The sequence below is a fragment of the Pristiophorus japonicus genome, chromosome 6, assembly GCF_044704955.1.
Source record: "Pristiophorus japonicus isolate sPriJap1 chromosome 6, sPriJap1.hap1, whole genome shotgun sequence".
NCBI lineage: Eukaryota > Metazoa > Chordata > Chondrichthyes > Pristiophoridae > Pristiophorus > Pristiophorus japonicus.
In genome coordinates, this window is record NC_091982.1 from 238765866 (window position 1) to 238781840 (window position 15975).

General features: G+C 44.4%; 1 protein-coding gene across 18 annotated transcripts in view; it reads left to right on the top strand.

The window, feature by feature from the left end:
* Positions 1-13372, top strand: part of mbnl1 (muscleblind-like splicing regulator 1) — a 367597-nt gene extending 354225 nt beyond the window's left edge. For 14 of the 18 annotated variants that reach the window (XM_070883734.1, XM_070883748.1, XM_070883733.1 and 11 more), the window contains 3 exons: positions 504-557; positions 2692-2767; positions 10124-13372. In XM_070883734.1, coding sequence (XP_070739835.1) covers positions 504-557; positions 2692-2748 — 111 coding nt within the window. In that variant the 3' untranslated portion in view covers positions 2749-2767; positions 10124-13372. The remainder of the gene's footprint in view (positions 1-503; positions 558-2691; positions 2768-10123) is intronic. The other 4 variants (XM_070883741.1, XM_070883743.1, XM_070883744.1 and 1 more) reach the window with 1 other exon arrangement.
* The last annotated feature ends 2603 nt before the right edge of the window (positions 13373-15975 follow it).

The following is a 15975-nucleotide window of genomic DNA, read 5'->3' on the forward strand; positions in this document are numbered from 1 at the left end:
GCATGGGGAGGAGGGGGCGAGGGGAGTGGGCAGAGTGTGGCAATTATCAAGCCTTGAGGCCCACCATGGTCAACAGCCTGCCGATGCTCACTGCCGAGTCACCGGCAAGCGGTGACGTTACGGAGAGCCCAGTAGCCAGCAACCAGCAGGGGGACAGAACCGTAACGTAAAGAGAAAGGTTGCTGCAGGTGAGTACTCCATCGATATCTCAGCCTGGGGTTTCCCATTCCTGCCACAAAAGAAGGCTACCAGCCCATATTTTCCCGCCCGATAATTTTTAAGTGGGCAAAAAACTCTCGGGCCGCGCACTGAAGCAGAACCAACCGCCCCCCCCGCCACCCCTGCCAACCCCTCCATCAACCCCCCCCCCCCACCCCCGCCGCTAACCCGGCCTGTGCGTGTCCTCGTCTCGCTTCTGGTTATTTATTTTTTTCTTCTTCTGTATTCAAATAAGATGACAGCGTTTAAACTTGACGACTTAACAGGGTTTTCATTTATTGCAGTTACAATGTTATCCGAAGGATGTGTACCGTTCCCCGCGGCCTATTTACTCCGCGGTAGGTTGTCCTGTGCCTCTCTCGGGTAATGTTGCCGTTTGGCCGCGTGGTGGCGCTACCGCTCCGGAGCGCCGTGCTTCCGCGTAAAGGCAAAGTCTAGAGACGCCAATCCCTGTTCTGTCTTTGCATTTACCGAGAAGATTTGTTACCTTTAGTTTTCACCACCCCCCCATCCCCCCCCCCCCAACAACCCCAGTCCCATCCCCACCCTATGTACATTATTGGTAGATAAGTACGTTGAATGTCGGTGCCGTCTGGAGAGTAGCCAGTCGGGGAAGTGGTCGAGGGGGATGATGGGTGGTGGGGGGGGACTGAGGTTATTGGGGGGGGGGGGGGGGGAATGAAAAAAAAGTTTTGTTTCATGGACAATGGGCTGAACATTTTAACTAAAATAACAACTTTCACATTTCCTTGAGTGGCTGGTGTCTAAGTAATTGGGCCTTGTCCATTTATTTTTGCTCAGTATCGGTTAAAGTAACATCCTTCAGTTAACACATTTTGAGAAACAAAGTGATTTCCCGCCTCGTTGTCTTTTAACGTCATCCAATTCCTAAAAGGCGCGCGATTGGTGGGAAATTTAGTCAGCGGCACTTTTGGGACCTTGTCCGGTGGGCTGTGTTGGGTAGTTTATTCGAGGCCCGTGATTGGCCGGCTTGGCAAGATCTGATATGTGCCATCGTGAGGTTGCATTGGATGGATCTGGGAGCCCCATCAGCCCCACCCCCCCTTCCCTCGCCCCCACTCTCCTCAGCTGCACGAAGGGAAGAATTCAGAAAAAGGCTGAGCTATACCAGGACGTCTGTCGATGACTCTCTCTCTGTCTAACTGACAGTTGCAGCACTGGCACGGGTCGATGCTCCCTGCTGAGAAATGGACACGCATCCCGTTTCACTAGTTCACTGTGTCATAACCCGTGCAAATTATTTTCACCTCCTCTCCCGAAGGCACTGACCCACGCTGGTGGACATCACGTGCTCCATCTCCAGGACAACCCTAACACGAACGTAGCCGCGGAAGAGAGGCAGGCACTCGAGCCGAGCAACCCCCTCGACTGCCCGCGCCCGGACCTATTGTTGGCCACCTTGGCCAGGCCTAGGAGCAGTCCCACGAGGAGGTCTCCCGACCTGCCCTCTACCCCCCTCCAGCACCCCGCACCCTTCCCCCCACCCCCACCCCCGAAGATCAGGAGCGTGGGACTGAAGTGCAGTCAAAAATCGATGAGCAGCCCCTTCAAGTAGTGGAAGAGGGGCTGCAACTTCACGCACTCTATGGATACGTAGAACATGGACTCCTCCAGGCTGCAAAAAACGCAGGCGGACTGACCCGCTACTTTCAGCACCGCCAGTTGTCAGTTGGCACCTCGCCCGCATGGTTTGTGCTTTGCGCGTGAGCCCCCAGACAGCGAATGCCCGCTGCCTGTTCGAACGCGGGTGCCAATCCCGTCCTGATCCGCGTTGCACACGTTCTCAGACAGGAGTACCGTCACGGTGATCAAGGCGCCCTTTTCCCCTCCCTCGACCAGGGGCGGTGGGGGTCAGTGATAGCCTTACTGCTGCCCACGCTGGGAAGAGGGAACCCTGCATTGACCAAGCAAACTGAGCCTGGAACCCGCTTGGTCTGCACGGCAAGTGGCTGTGCCGCATTAGTACAGCTACTTGAAGAATACAGAAAGGTGACTTTTAAACCCCACGGAATCCCAAATGAAGCAAACATACAACCGCCAAATCTATTCAAGGAAATATATATATTGGCTAGTCAAAAAATAAAGGAAGTTTATTATTTTTTCTTTTATAAAATGCTACCTATGGAACAGGATTGGCTCTATGCTGCAATTCATAAATCTGTACGAATAATTTTTAAAAAGAGAACCGTTAACATCTATTTAAAGTTTTGCAGTCATAAATCTGGTGACGTAGTGTTGACCTATTAACAATCTAAACTCACGCTGTAACAATTAAATCTGTGTCAGCCTTGCTGCTATTTGTTATTACACAGTAACTGGAGGACTTTAGTAGTCTTGAAGCATGCTCCCTCCACTGTGTTGTCTTTGTATCGCCTGAGCTTTAAACAGTTTTATTGAGTGTGCTTACTGAACCATGTATGTTAACTGGCGTTACTGTTTCCTTCTGCACAGATGCCCATAATATCTGTAGATCATCTGACTAGCCACAAGTATGTTACTCAGATGTAGAATATTGCCTGGTCGAACAGTAAGTTTCCCCTTTTTTCATTTTTTTTCATCAAATGTAACTGAAGCGTTGAAGTATTTTTTAAAGCTGTTGATTGAAATGTCTCAATACTTGTTGAACCATTAATGTTCCCAGTTGGAAGCTATTCAGCAACACAAGAGCAATGTTAAGAGAGCATTTAGAGAAGGCGAGAGTGCCCAGTGATTAGGTATTGGATTTTGACTTGATTTTCTCTCATTCAGAGATTCCCCTGGCGCTATTTGAAAAAAAGCAGGGGAGTCCTGACCAATATTTATCCCTCAGCCAACACCGCCAAACAGTTGAACTCAACCATCTCATTTGTGGGACCTTGTTCTGTGCAAGTTGCCTACCGCATTTGTCTGCAAAGCAGCAGTGACATGTAATGTGTTGCCTGCAAAGTGCTTTGGGACATCCTGACAGAGAAGAAGTAGTGCCTCTGATGGGGGGAATCCAGAACAAGGGGTTTAACCTTCAAATTAGAGCCAGGCCGTTCAGGGGTGATGTCAGGAGTCACTTCTTCACACAAAGGGTTGTGGGAATCTGGAACTCTCTCCCCCAAAAAGTTGTTATGGCTGGGGGTCAATTGATAATTTCAAAATTAAGATTGATAGATTTTTGTTAGGTAAGGGTATTAAGGGTTACGGAACCAAGGAATGGAGTTAAGATACAGATCAGCCACGATCTAACTGAATGTCCGAACAGGCTCGAGGAGCTGAACAGCCTACTCCTGTTCCTATGTATTCCTGTTTGTTCACACATGAGAACAGACAAATTAGCCCAGACCTTTTTTTTTAATGGGAACTTGTGATTACGCAGAGGAATTTTTGATCGATTTCTGTCTTGATCAATTCCGCAGAACCCACTGCTGTGGTGTTTCTATAGAAACGCCCCTGCTTCCCTGCACAGCTCGATATGAATATGCATCATGCTTATTCATTCAAATCCTTTTCTTTTCCTGAGTCGGAGACTCCCAAAACATTTCTGCCTGTGGCTGCAATCGGCCATTTTGAAATCACTGTGAAGAATTGAAGATTCGGGATGTATATGACGAGCATGCCACAAACATAGGAACACAGGAACAGGAGGAGGCCATTCAGCCCCTCGGGCCTCCCGCCATTCAATGAGATTGTGGCTGATCTGCGACCTAACTCTGCCTTTGCCCCATATTCCTTAATACCTTTGATTAACAAAAAGCTATCAATCTCAGATTTAAAATGAACAATTGACATAGTATCAGTTGCCGTTTGCGGAAGAGAGTTCCAAATTTCTACCACCCTTTGTGTGTAAAAGTGTTTTCTAACTTCACTCCTGAAAGGTCTGGCTCTAATTTTTTGACGATGCCCGCTAGTCCTAGAATCCCCAACCAGCGGAAATAGTTTCACTCTATCTATCCCATCTGTTCCCCTTAATATCCTGAAAACTTCGATCAAATTCTGGGGAATACAACCCTAATTTGTGTAATCTCACCTCTTGACTTAACCATCGTAACAACTGAAGTAGTTGAATCAGTTAGAAATGGTGTAAGTCCAACCCTTTCTAACCAGCTGAGTCTGGGATCAGTTCAGTTGGTGGCTAGGTGAGAACTTTGCTCAGGATCGGACTTACTATAAGAACATAAGAAATAGGAGCACTCGAGCCTGCTCCACCATTCAATAAGATCATGGCTGATCTGATCATGGACTCAGGTCCACTTCCCTGCCCACTCCCCATAATCCTTTACTCCCTTGTCGCTCAAAAATCTGTCTATCTCCGCCTTTAATATATTCAATGACCCAGGCTCCACAGCTCTCTGGGGCAGAGAATTCCACAGATTTATGACCCTCTGAGAGAAGAAATTCCTCCTCATCTCAGTTCTAAATGGGCGACCCCTTATTCTGAAACTATGCCCCCTAGTTCTAGATTCCCCCACGAGGGCAACCATCCTATCTGTATCTAGACTTCTGATACAACCACAGGGATTTTACAGGTTAAATATTATTCAGCATGTAATAAAGAAAAAGTCACGTGCCGTGTCAGAGAAATGCCATCATGATGCCATCAATCTCACCAAGGCAGACTCCTCTGCAACCGAGCTGAAGATGTCTGAACATGCGAACAATGACGGACAGGTAAAGACTGTCTGGTCTATCCAGCCTGCCCCACACAAATTGTGATACCTTGTGTATCACTATATAGACTCTCCCCACCATACCCGACCATGTGATCTCCTGGGAGAGGCAAAAAACCAGATTAAAAATCCCAGGTCAATTTAGAAACATAGAAATTTACAGCACAGAAGGAGGCCATTCCGGCCCATCGTGTCCACGCCGGCCGACAAAGAGCCACACGGCCCTTGGTCAGCAGCCCTAAAGGTTACATATAAACCTATGAACAATGACGCAAAGGCAAAGAGCACCCAGCCCAACCAGTCCGCCTCACACAACTACGACACCCCTTATACTGAAACATTCTACACTCCACCCCAACCGGAGCCATGTGACCTCCTGGGGCAAAAAACAGATAAAAACCCAGGACAAATTAGGGTGAAAAAATCTGGGAAAATTCCTCTCCAACCCATCCAGGCAATCGAAACTGGTCCAGGAGATCACCCTGGCCGTATTCTATTCCCTTCATTATTTACCATTATATCTCCGCTGTCCAACAAAAGGTCATCCTGTCAAATCCCCTCTAAACCTTCCATCAAGCACCTTAAAACTATGCCCCCTCGTAATAGCCCCCTCCACCAATGGAAATAGACCCTTACTATCCACTATGTCCAGGCCCCTCAATATTTTGTACACCTCAATGAGGTCTCTTCAACTCTTATTTTCCAATGAGAACAAACCCAGCCTCTCCAATCTGTCCTCATAACTAAGATTCTCCATTCCAGGCAGCATCCTAATAAATCTTCTCTGCACCCTCTCTAATGCAATCACATCCTTCCGATAATATGACGACCAGAACTGCACGCAGTACTCCACCTGTGGCCTAACCAAAGTATTATACAATTTAAGCATAACCTCTATGCTCTTATATTCTATGCCTCGGCCAATAAAGGCAAGCATTCCATATGCCTTCTTAACTAGCTTATCCACCTGGCCTGCTACTTTCAGGGATCTGGGGACAAGCACTCCAAGGTCCCTTTGTTCATCTTTACTATTAAGTGGCCTACCGCTTAATGTGTATACCCTTTCCTTATTAGCCCTCCCAAAGTGCATCACCTCACACTTCTCTGAATTAAATTCCATGTGCCACTGCTCTGCCCACCTGACCAGTAGATTGATATTCTCCTCCAGCCCATGACTTTCCTCTTCATTATCAACCACACAGCTAATTTTAGTGTCGTCTGCAAACTTCTTAATCATACTCCCTACATTCAAATCTAAATCGTTGATATATACCTCAAAAAGCAAGGGACCCAGTACTGAGCCCTGCAGAACCCCACTGGAAACATCCTTCCAGTCACAAAAATGTCCATCAATCATTACACTTTGCTTCCTACCTCCAAACCAATTTTGGATCCAACATGCTACTTTGCCCTGTATCCCATGGGCTTTAACCTTCATGACCAGTCTATCATGTGGGACCTTGTCAAAAGCCTTGCTAAAGTCCATATATACTTCATCGTACACACTACCCTCCTCAAAAAATTCAATCAGGTTAGTCAAACACGATCTTCCCTGAACAAATCCGTGCTGACTGTCTCTAATTAATCCTTGCCTTTCCAAATGCAGACTTATCCTGACTTTCAGGATTTTTTCCAATAATTTTCCCACCACTGAGGTTAGGCTGACAGGCCTGTAATTACTCGGCCTATCCCTTTTTCCTTTCTTAAACAAGGGTACTACATTAGCAGGCCTCCAATCCTCGGCACCATGCCCAGATCCAAAGAGGACTGGAAAATGATGGTCAAGGCCTCTGCTATTCCCTCTTTTACTTCGCTCAACAGCCTGGGATGCATTTCATCCGGGCCTGGGGACTTACCTACTTTCAAAACTGCTAAACCCTTTAATACTTCCTCTCTCAGTATATTTATTTCATCCAGAATATCACACTCCTCCTCGATAGCAGTATCTGCATTACCCCTTTCCTTTGTGAAAATAGATGCCAAGTATTCGTTAAGAACCTTACCAACATCTTCCGCCTCCACACAAAGATTACCCTCATGGTCTGTAATAGGCCTTACTCTTTCTTTAGTTATCCTCTTACTCATATATTTATAGAACATCTCAGGGTTTTCCTTAATTTTATTGGCCAAGAATTTATCATGCTCTCTCTTAGCATTCCTAATATCCTTTTTAAATTTGCCTCTTAAAGTTCCACATTCCTCTAAAGATTCAAAAGTATTTAGCCGTTGGTATATGATATAAGCGTCCCTTTTTTTCTTAATCCTCCCCTGTAAGTCCCTAGACATCCAGGGTTGCTGTAGAATTATTTTTTCCAGCCTTTTTTTTTCAGGGCACATGTTTGGCCTGAGCCTTCCGGATCTCCTCCTTCATGCTTCCAACTGTTCCGACACTGATTTACCCACAAGTAGCTGTTTCCAGTCCACTATGGCCAAATCACTCCTTAACTTAGCAAAATTAGCTTTTCCCCAATTCAGAACTTTTATTCCAGGCCTATCCTTGTCCTTATCCATAACCAACTTGAATCTGACTGAATTATGATCACTACACCCAAGTGCTCTCCCACTAATACCCGTTCAATCTGCCTAGCTTCATTCCCTAAAACTAAATCCAAGACCGCCCCCTCTCGTGTTGGGCTTGATACATATTGACTAAAAAAGTTCTCTTCAATGCATTTCAAGAATTCTGCATTCTCTATACCCTTCACACTAAATTTGTCCCAATCAATATTTGGATAGTTAAAATCCCCTACTATTACTACCCTTTTGTTTCTGGACTTCACAGCAATTTGCATAAATATTTGCTCCTCTATCTCCCTCCCACTGTTTGGGGGCTCTTTAATACACACCCAGCAGTGTGATCGCCCCTTTTTTATTTTTCAATTCGACCCGTATGGCCTCATTTGATGATCCCTCTAACATATCTTCCCTCCTCACTGCTGTAATAATTTATTTAATCAGTACCGCAACCCCCCCACCCCCCTTTTTACCCCCCTCTCTATCTTGTCTAAAAATCCTGTAGCCAGGAATATTGATCTGCCAAACCTGCCCCTCTTTCAGCCATGTTTCTGTAATGGCTATAATGTCATACTCCCAAGTGTCTAACTGTGCTCTTAGCTCATCCACCTTATTTGCTATACGCCTTGCATTAAAATATATACCATTCGGCACAAGAAGACCTCCTTGCTTACGACATACTAAGCCCTGTTTCCTCTGTCTTACAGATTTGCTTTCTAGATTCTTGCTATCCAATTTCTGCTTTACTTCCTTCCCTTTTGAATTTGTTCTCAGGTTCCCATCCCCCTGCCAAGCTAGTTTAAACTCTCCCCAACAGCACTAGCGAAACTCCCCGCGAGGATATTGGTCCCGGCGCTGTTGAGGAGTCCCATCTCCCCCAGAAGTAGTCCCAATGCCTCAAGAATTTAAAGCCCTCCTTCCTACACCAAATTTCCAGCCACATGTTCATCCTCTCTATCCTTCTATTCTTACACTCATTAGCATGTGGCACCGGTAGCAACCCGGAGATGACTACCTTTGAGGTCCTACCCTTTAATTTTCTTCCTAGCCCCCTGTAGAACCTCATCCCTCATTTTATCTCTGTTGTTGGTCCCGATATGGACCTCGACCCTGAGTTGTTTTCCTTCCCCCCAGAATGCTCTGTGTCCACTCTGTGACATCCTTGACCCTGGCACCAGGGAGGCACAAAACCATTCTACGACCTCAGAAACACCTGTCTGTTCCCCTAACTATAGAATCCCCTATCACTAGGGCTCTTTTGTTTTTCATTCCTCCCCCCTGTGCAGCTGAGCCGCCCGTGGTGCCTTGGAATTGGCTCTGGCTGCACTCCCCAGAGGCACCATCGTCCTTACTGATACTCAGAAGTGAATATCGGTTTAAAAGCGAGATGGACGCACGGGGTGACTCCTGTGCTACCTGCCTAGCACACTTACTACGTCTGGTGGTCACCCACTTCCCCTCTACTTGCACACCTTTAAGCTGCGGGGTGACCACCTCCTGAAACGTGCTATCCACGTAATTCTCAGCCTCGCCAATGTATCGTATTGACTCCACCCACTGCTCCAGCTCCGAAACGCGGAGCTCGAGCAGTTGAAGCTGGAGACACCTCCTGCACACATGGTTGTCTAGGCTGCGCGAAGCATCCAGGACTTCCCAATTTGGGGGCCAAAATTCTAGGAAATTCCTCTCCCCCCCCTCCTCAGGCAATCAAAACTAGTCCAGGCGATCACTCTGACCCTGATACCTCTGTGCAGCACCTAAATTCTGCATGAGGTTATCTCCGCCCCAGCCAGAAACAGGTCCAGCTCTCGCTTGAAGGAATTCAGCGAGTCGGCACGAGCCGGCAGCCTGTTCCAGAAGTTTCCCACCACTCTGTGGGAAAAGAACCACCTCCTGACCTCTAACCTAGGCCGGCAGGACATGGTATCATGGCAACAGCATCGAATTGTGTGCAGTTGCAGCATGTTGGGTTGCGAGTATGTGGGTGGATGGTGCTAAAGCATGTTCCTCGCCCCCTCCCTCATGTACCTAGCAGTGAGAAGCAAGCAAGCATTAACAACAGAGGAAGAAAGACTTACATTTATATAGCGCCTTTCACGACCTCAGGATGTGCCAAAGCGCATTAAAGCCAATGAAGTACTTTTGAAACGTAGTCACTGTTGTAATGTAGGAAACGAGGCACCTAATTTGCGCACAGCAAGCTCCCACAAACAACAATGAGATAAATGACCAGATAATCGGTGTCAGTGATGTTGCTTAAGTGATAAATATTGGCTAGGACAAGAAGCATGAATGAAAGCCAATTGCTCCATCAAACCTACAGGAGCATAACTCTACGATTATAGCAATCACCTGAATTCTAAACCTCTCGAATTGCCATGATTATTCAGCAATTTCAGTGAAAGGTTATGTTTCCCTTTCAAATGTACCTTCTACTCATTTCACTAGACGTTGTCTTTTCCTGGTCCCCTGAGACTGTAAGGGACTGTATAAATGCAGCTCTTTCTTTCTCTCGGGGACTGCCTTGCTTGTCAATCAGGACATTTGGGAAGATTTTCCCAATCTTGCCTCTGGGTGGTGCGGCGAATACAGGGGAAAAACACGTGGAGAGATGCACTGGCCTGGCAGGGAGCCTGTGCGATTGGCTTCCCGTTAACAGAACAGACCAGCAAAACCGATCCCAAATAACATCAGTCGGGAACTAAATTGTTGCCTTCTTTCTCTTCCCCATCCAGATCAGCGTGAAGAGATGACAGTGTGTAGGAACACCATTACAGAGCAAGGGTCAACAGCCATTCTGTAAATACCACCATCTGATACCTAACCCCTCGTTGCCCCCCCCCCCTCCCCCTACCACGACCATTCCCCTCCCTCAGCCGCAAGCCTTGCCACCTTTTGCATGCTAACGTAATGGAAGTACGGTCATCCAGAATGAAACGTCAAAAAGAATGGCGCACACTGAGACTTGTGTAGCCTGTACGTTCCACCAAGAGTAAAGCTGAGGGAAAGTGATCTGTTGTTCAGCGTACAACATCATCTACCTTTATCAGTACTACGTTGTGAATAAGTTCAGAGATGTATGCATAAATGATCCCCCCATCTCTTTGATACATCTTGTCTCTCTCTCTCTCCCTCCTCTCAGTGGAAAGGTAATCTCTGATGTACACTTTAGTCTGCAGTATGTACTGGTACGTCTATGAACCATGCAGATCATTTTGATGTTAGGTTTAAATGGTTTTCCTTCAAGTTTACAAAAATGGAGAAAAAAAAAAGAGAAAAAAAAAGGTGCACCTTGTATTTAAAAAAAATACTATTTTGCCATTCTCATCAAGAGTCAATTGTGCATGCACAGTGTTCTGTGTTAAGGTTATATTCTAGTGGATTGTGAGAAAGAGTTAAAAGGGCAATGGACAGAGATGAATGTGTTGGGCAAACTATAAATACACACTTTTAAAAAAAAAAGTGCATTGTAGCTTTAAATACTGTGTCGTAAATGTGTGAGGGGTACACGTTAAGTGCCACACAAGACTGTACGCCTAACCCTGAAGTATTATTCCAGCAGTGTTAAAACATCTGTCCAATTCAACATATTTCAAAACTTGCTAAAGCTCGGTGAATTGGACCGCCACAAACTATGTTACTTTGTGATACATGCCAAAGCTAACTCCGAAATGGCATCTTCACTCCAGAATGACTAGCATAGCACATGGTAAATTAAAAAAAAATATAAGCCTTGCTGACCACTGTCTCACTGATGCACATTATTAATATCTACCGGAGATATTAATCACGTTTGAATGAAAAATACAATTACGAATGTCATTAGCCAACATATGGCCAAAAACAATATTTTTTGGCATTGCAATCTCACTTTGATGCCACCCTTGGCTACACAGGCTGGCAACAAGTCGAGTCCGAAGTGAAAGAATACCTCCTGCTAGTAATTGCCAAGCAAGGTGTTATGCGTCATGGACTCAGAAAGGCAGCCAGCGTTTGTGCAGTTTTAATTTGCCCCGATGTCTGTATTTTTTTTTTCCTCTGTCCGAAACAAAAGCCAAAAGTCGACGAAGACTATAAAAAAAAATCAATCTCTGCGGAGATTCGCTTTGTGCTGAATGTCTCATCTTAGTCACACACGTACATATACAGGCAAAATAAAGGAGAGTGACTCTAAACTAGCTAACTAAAGGCCGAACAAAGCACTGTCATAAAGATGCATGATAAACCAAAATATTAATGGAAATCGAGATGTTTGTTAAATGTAGTACCAGGGTGGGATATGTATCTGGGTGAATTTTATATGTGATTTTTTTCAAAAGTAACTGCATTTAGCCTTAGAAAGCCTTCAAGAAGAAAAAAAAAAACAAAAAAAATAAATTAAAAAAAAAAGGTATTAGGTTGTGTATTTTTAATGGGTTCATCCAAAGGAATTCCTTTATTTTTTTTCCCCCTCCCCCGATAGGAATCTTTTTTGTGTTCTTTTCCGCTGCTTGTTAAGGAGATAGTGTAGCTCTGTTCAGCAAAAGGTGGATCAATTGCTGTGGTGGGGCCTGGTTACTAGAAGTATCCTTATCAGAATGGAAGAAGCGGAGGTTCAATTCTAGAACTTTCCATACTTCCGAGCTCACTGCAAGGTTTTTTTTTTCTTAGGTAGAACTTGAAAGGTGTGCTTGGTAGTTTTAAAAAGGGGTTGTTGCATTGATTTTTTTGATTGTACTGTACATCTATTAAAAGCCTTAGATTATATATTACGGGTTGAAACCCATTTTAAATGTTACTTCAAACCTGTTAAGAACACATAGCTGATAGACTTCAATCGTTACTCTAGTACCTACATGCTAGGACTTTGCTTATTTCTTCTCTCCTTTCTTTAAAATTTGTAGTTTCTTACATATATTAAGATTTGTCTTCATTTTTTTTTATTATGTTAAAATGTCAGATATCGTTTTCATATTTTAGTTGGTAGTTTTTTTTTTAGTTTGTTAGAATTCACTGATAAAATTTTACGAAAGTTTATGACAAAAAGATGTTTCTTTTCTCCCCCTCCCCCGCCTTCATAACATACTCATAACATTGAATTACGTGTAGCGTCAATTAATTATTCATACTAGTATAGCATCTTAAAGAATGATTTATAGTGTACTGACTTATGATTACAAGCCTCAGTCATCGTTACTTCAGTCTTGTTTGCATTTGGAGAACGAAGACCTTTTATATGGAAATCTTACAATGATATTTTCATTGTGGAGTATGAAGTTAAGTTGTTGCTATGGCAACAAACCTGGCAGACAATTGCGTACTGTTTTGATGATTTAATTTGTTTGTAATTAGTCATTACGGAAATCTCTAGTTCCTAGATATTAGAACTGAAAATTATTTTCTACTGTTACCATTTGAGGATAGTAAGATATTGTTTTTTGGGTATATTTTGACCTTCCTCTTCTGAATATCAGACCTTCTTTAAATAGGAGCTGCATAATCGATAGATCAAGGGATTTTTTTTATGTCATGAATTCAAATATTAATCAGAGCTTACTTATAAGAAAAGAGAATTAATCTGAATTGTGTGTGCAAACACGTGAGGGTTGATTATGCTGCAGTTATAGAGAATAAAATTGATCGGGCCTACGGGGAGAAAGTTGACTTTTTGCACTTCTGTACATAGTCAAGAGAGGGAAACCTGTAAAATAGTAAGATCTTATTTTGAATAAAAAAAATGTCTATAATAACGAGGAATTTTGTTAAGGTAATTAAAACGACAGGCTGAACAAAAACAAAAAATTAAAAAAAAAAAGCTTGCAAAAATATAAAAAAAGATAATGGGCAGAGAGTAAGCACCTCATAAACCCCCTTCCCAAAACCCCGCCCCACCCCTCCCCCCAAAAAAGGCAAAATATTGCTTTGCTTTAATGTGAACAGCTTGTAGTTTGCCAGGATTTTTTTCGGCTGGAATGATAGACATCTTTCTGAGATCACCGGGGGGGGGGGGGGGGGGGGGGGGGGAGGAGGGAGTTGGGGGGGGGGGGCCCCAATTTTAACCCAAGCCCCTTCCGTCGGGAAACAGGCGGGATTGGGGTGCGGCGTGTGGTTGATACATGTCCCGCGCCCTCCCTCCCTCCCTCGCACGCAATTTTGCTCTCCATTTTGAAGCGATCGGAGAACAATATTGGGTGGTGGGCGGAGGAGCAGGGGGTGTAAAATCGGCATTTCCCCACCCCCGCCCATCCCGTGGGATTCCCGCCCGGCTAAGTTAGGTTTAAAATTGCACCTCCCCCCCCCCCACCCCCAACCCCCACCCCCCCCCCCTCCCCCCTACCCTACTCCGCCCCTCTCATCAGCTCATGACCGACAATTTTGAACAGGTTCAGAGCACGGCTGCAGATCACTGAACCAGGGCAGGCACATCAATTACCAAGGCTCATACCATCGGAAATCAAAAAAAGTATTTTCACTTCACCCAACGACGAAGAAAATATAATAAAACTCTTTAAAAAAATGATCTACTGCATGTTTAGAAGTTTTTTTTTTAAATAAAGAGAAATTACGGTATTTTAGACTTATCGAGAACAGGTTCAAACTCAATTTGATGGTGTACTTCGCACAGGAAGTAAAAATACATACATACACACACACATATATATATATATATATATATATATATATACAACTATATATATATATTAAACTGGCGCCACACTTTCATTCAAATAACTAAAACCGAAACGTCAGTTTAATCATGGACAGATCAACCAAACAGCAGATGCCCACATGGTTTTATAGCTCTTGCAATGACCGTACCTTTTTGCAGTTGAGTGTACACCTTTTAAAATGATGCAGATCAAATTTATTTTTGAAATAAAATTATCGTTCAGAATCTGAGGCACTTAAAAGCGACCAGGTTTTTTTTCCCCCCCCCCTCAGTTTTGGTGAAGAAATTATTTTTTTTTTCAAGAAAGAGTGGAAAATAAACATTGTCAGGGTTGGTGGTGGGGGAAGGGATGGAAGGAGGCGGCCGTGAAACGCGTATTTGAAACCTTCCTTCGCCACGCCCACCTGAACATTTTTTTCCTCAGTTCGGACGAAACGTCCGCTCATATTTGGTGAGCCTGCGTCCAATCTGCAAGGCCGTACCTACAGCTGCTAAAAGGACGGAAGCTTGGTTTTACTATTGTGTAATCACAGACTCTTCTATTTTTTTTTTGTTTTCCTGCTCGTAGTTGCCGAGATAATGTACTCTGTCCTTGGCTGCCAATTGTTTATTTTCCGGCTTATTTTATTATTACCGCTATATCTTTGATTCTTGCTGTATGGAATTAAAAAAAATAAATAAAGATGAAATTGCCAAAAAAAAGAAGCAAAATGGTCTGTGTGTTTCACTGCGTTGCTACATTATAAAAATGAACTCGCGCACTCAGTGCGGTTAATTATGTAGCAGGGTTGCTAACCCCTCCAGAATTGACTGTGGGGCTCCAGGAATTACATAGAAACATAGAAAATAGGTGCAGGAGTAGGCCATGCGACCCTTCGAGCCTGCACCGCCATTCAATAAGATCATGGCTGATCATTCACCTCAGTACCCCTTTCCTGCTTTCTCTCCATATCCCTTTAGCCATAAGGGCCATATCTAACTCCCTGTTGAATATATCCAATGAGCTGGCATCACAGGCCAGCCCACTCTGTGATATTTGTGTGCGCTCGGCCTGTGCAGCAGAGCTGGTCTCCAGTTAGTCTTGGGTAATCCTTGCTACTGGACCAAGACCTAACTCTGTCAAGCCCGTGTGGTGGCTGATGTGCAACGGCACCACACGTTAAAAAAATCCAAGCACAGGCATCTTCCACACTTCATGATGTAGTTTGGGACCTGGAATATTAGGTCCTTCACTGAAACACCTGTGAACTCATCACTTTTTGGCATGGAAGCAAGTCATCCTCGCTTCGAGGGACTGCCTATGATGATGATCAACAACTCTCTGCAGTAGAGAATTTCAGAGATTAACAACTCTCTGAGTGAAGAAGTTTCTCCTCATCTCAGTCCTAGATGGCTTACCCCTTATCCTTAGACTGCGACCCCTGGTTCTGGACTTCCCCAACATCGAGAACATTCTTCCCGCATCTAACCTGTTCAATCCCGTCAGAATTTTATATGTTTCTATGAGATCCCCTCTCATCCTTCTAAACTCCAGTGAATACAGGCCCAGTCGATCCAGTCTCTCCTCATATGTCAGTCCAGAATTGAAGATTACTTTCCAGGACACTGCGGCAAGCAACATCCGGGAGAAAAAGCATCGGGGACATTAAATAAATAGTGTGTTTTTTTCATTCTCTTTAGCATCATAAAATGTTACCAGCACAGAAAGAGTCCATTATGGCCCTATTGCCTATGCCGGCTGTTTGAAAGAGCTCTCCAATTATTGCCACTCCTCCTGCCCTTTCTCCATACACCTGCTCTTTTTTCCTTCTAGTGTTTATCCAATTCCTTTTCGAAAGTTACTATTGAATCTGCTCCCACCGACCTTTCAATCGGTGTGTTCCAGATCATAACAACTCGCTGCGTAAAGATTGATTTCCTCGTCTCCCCTCAGGTTCC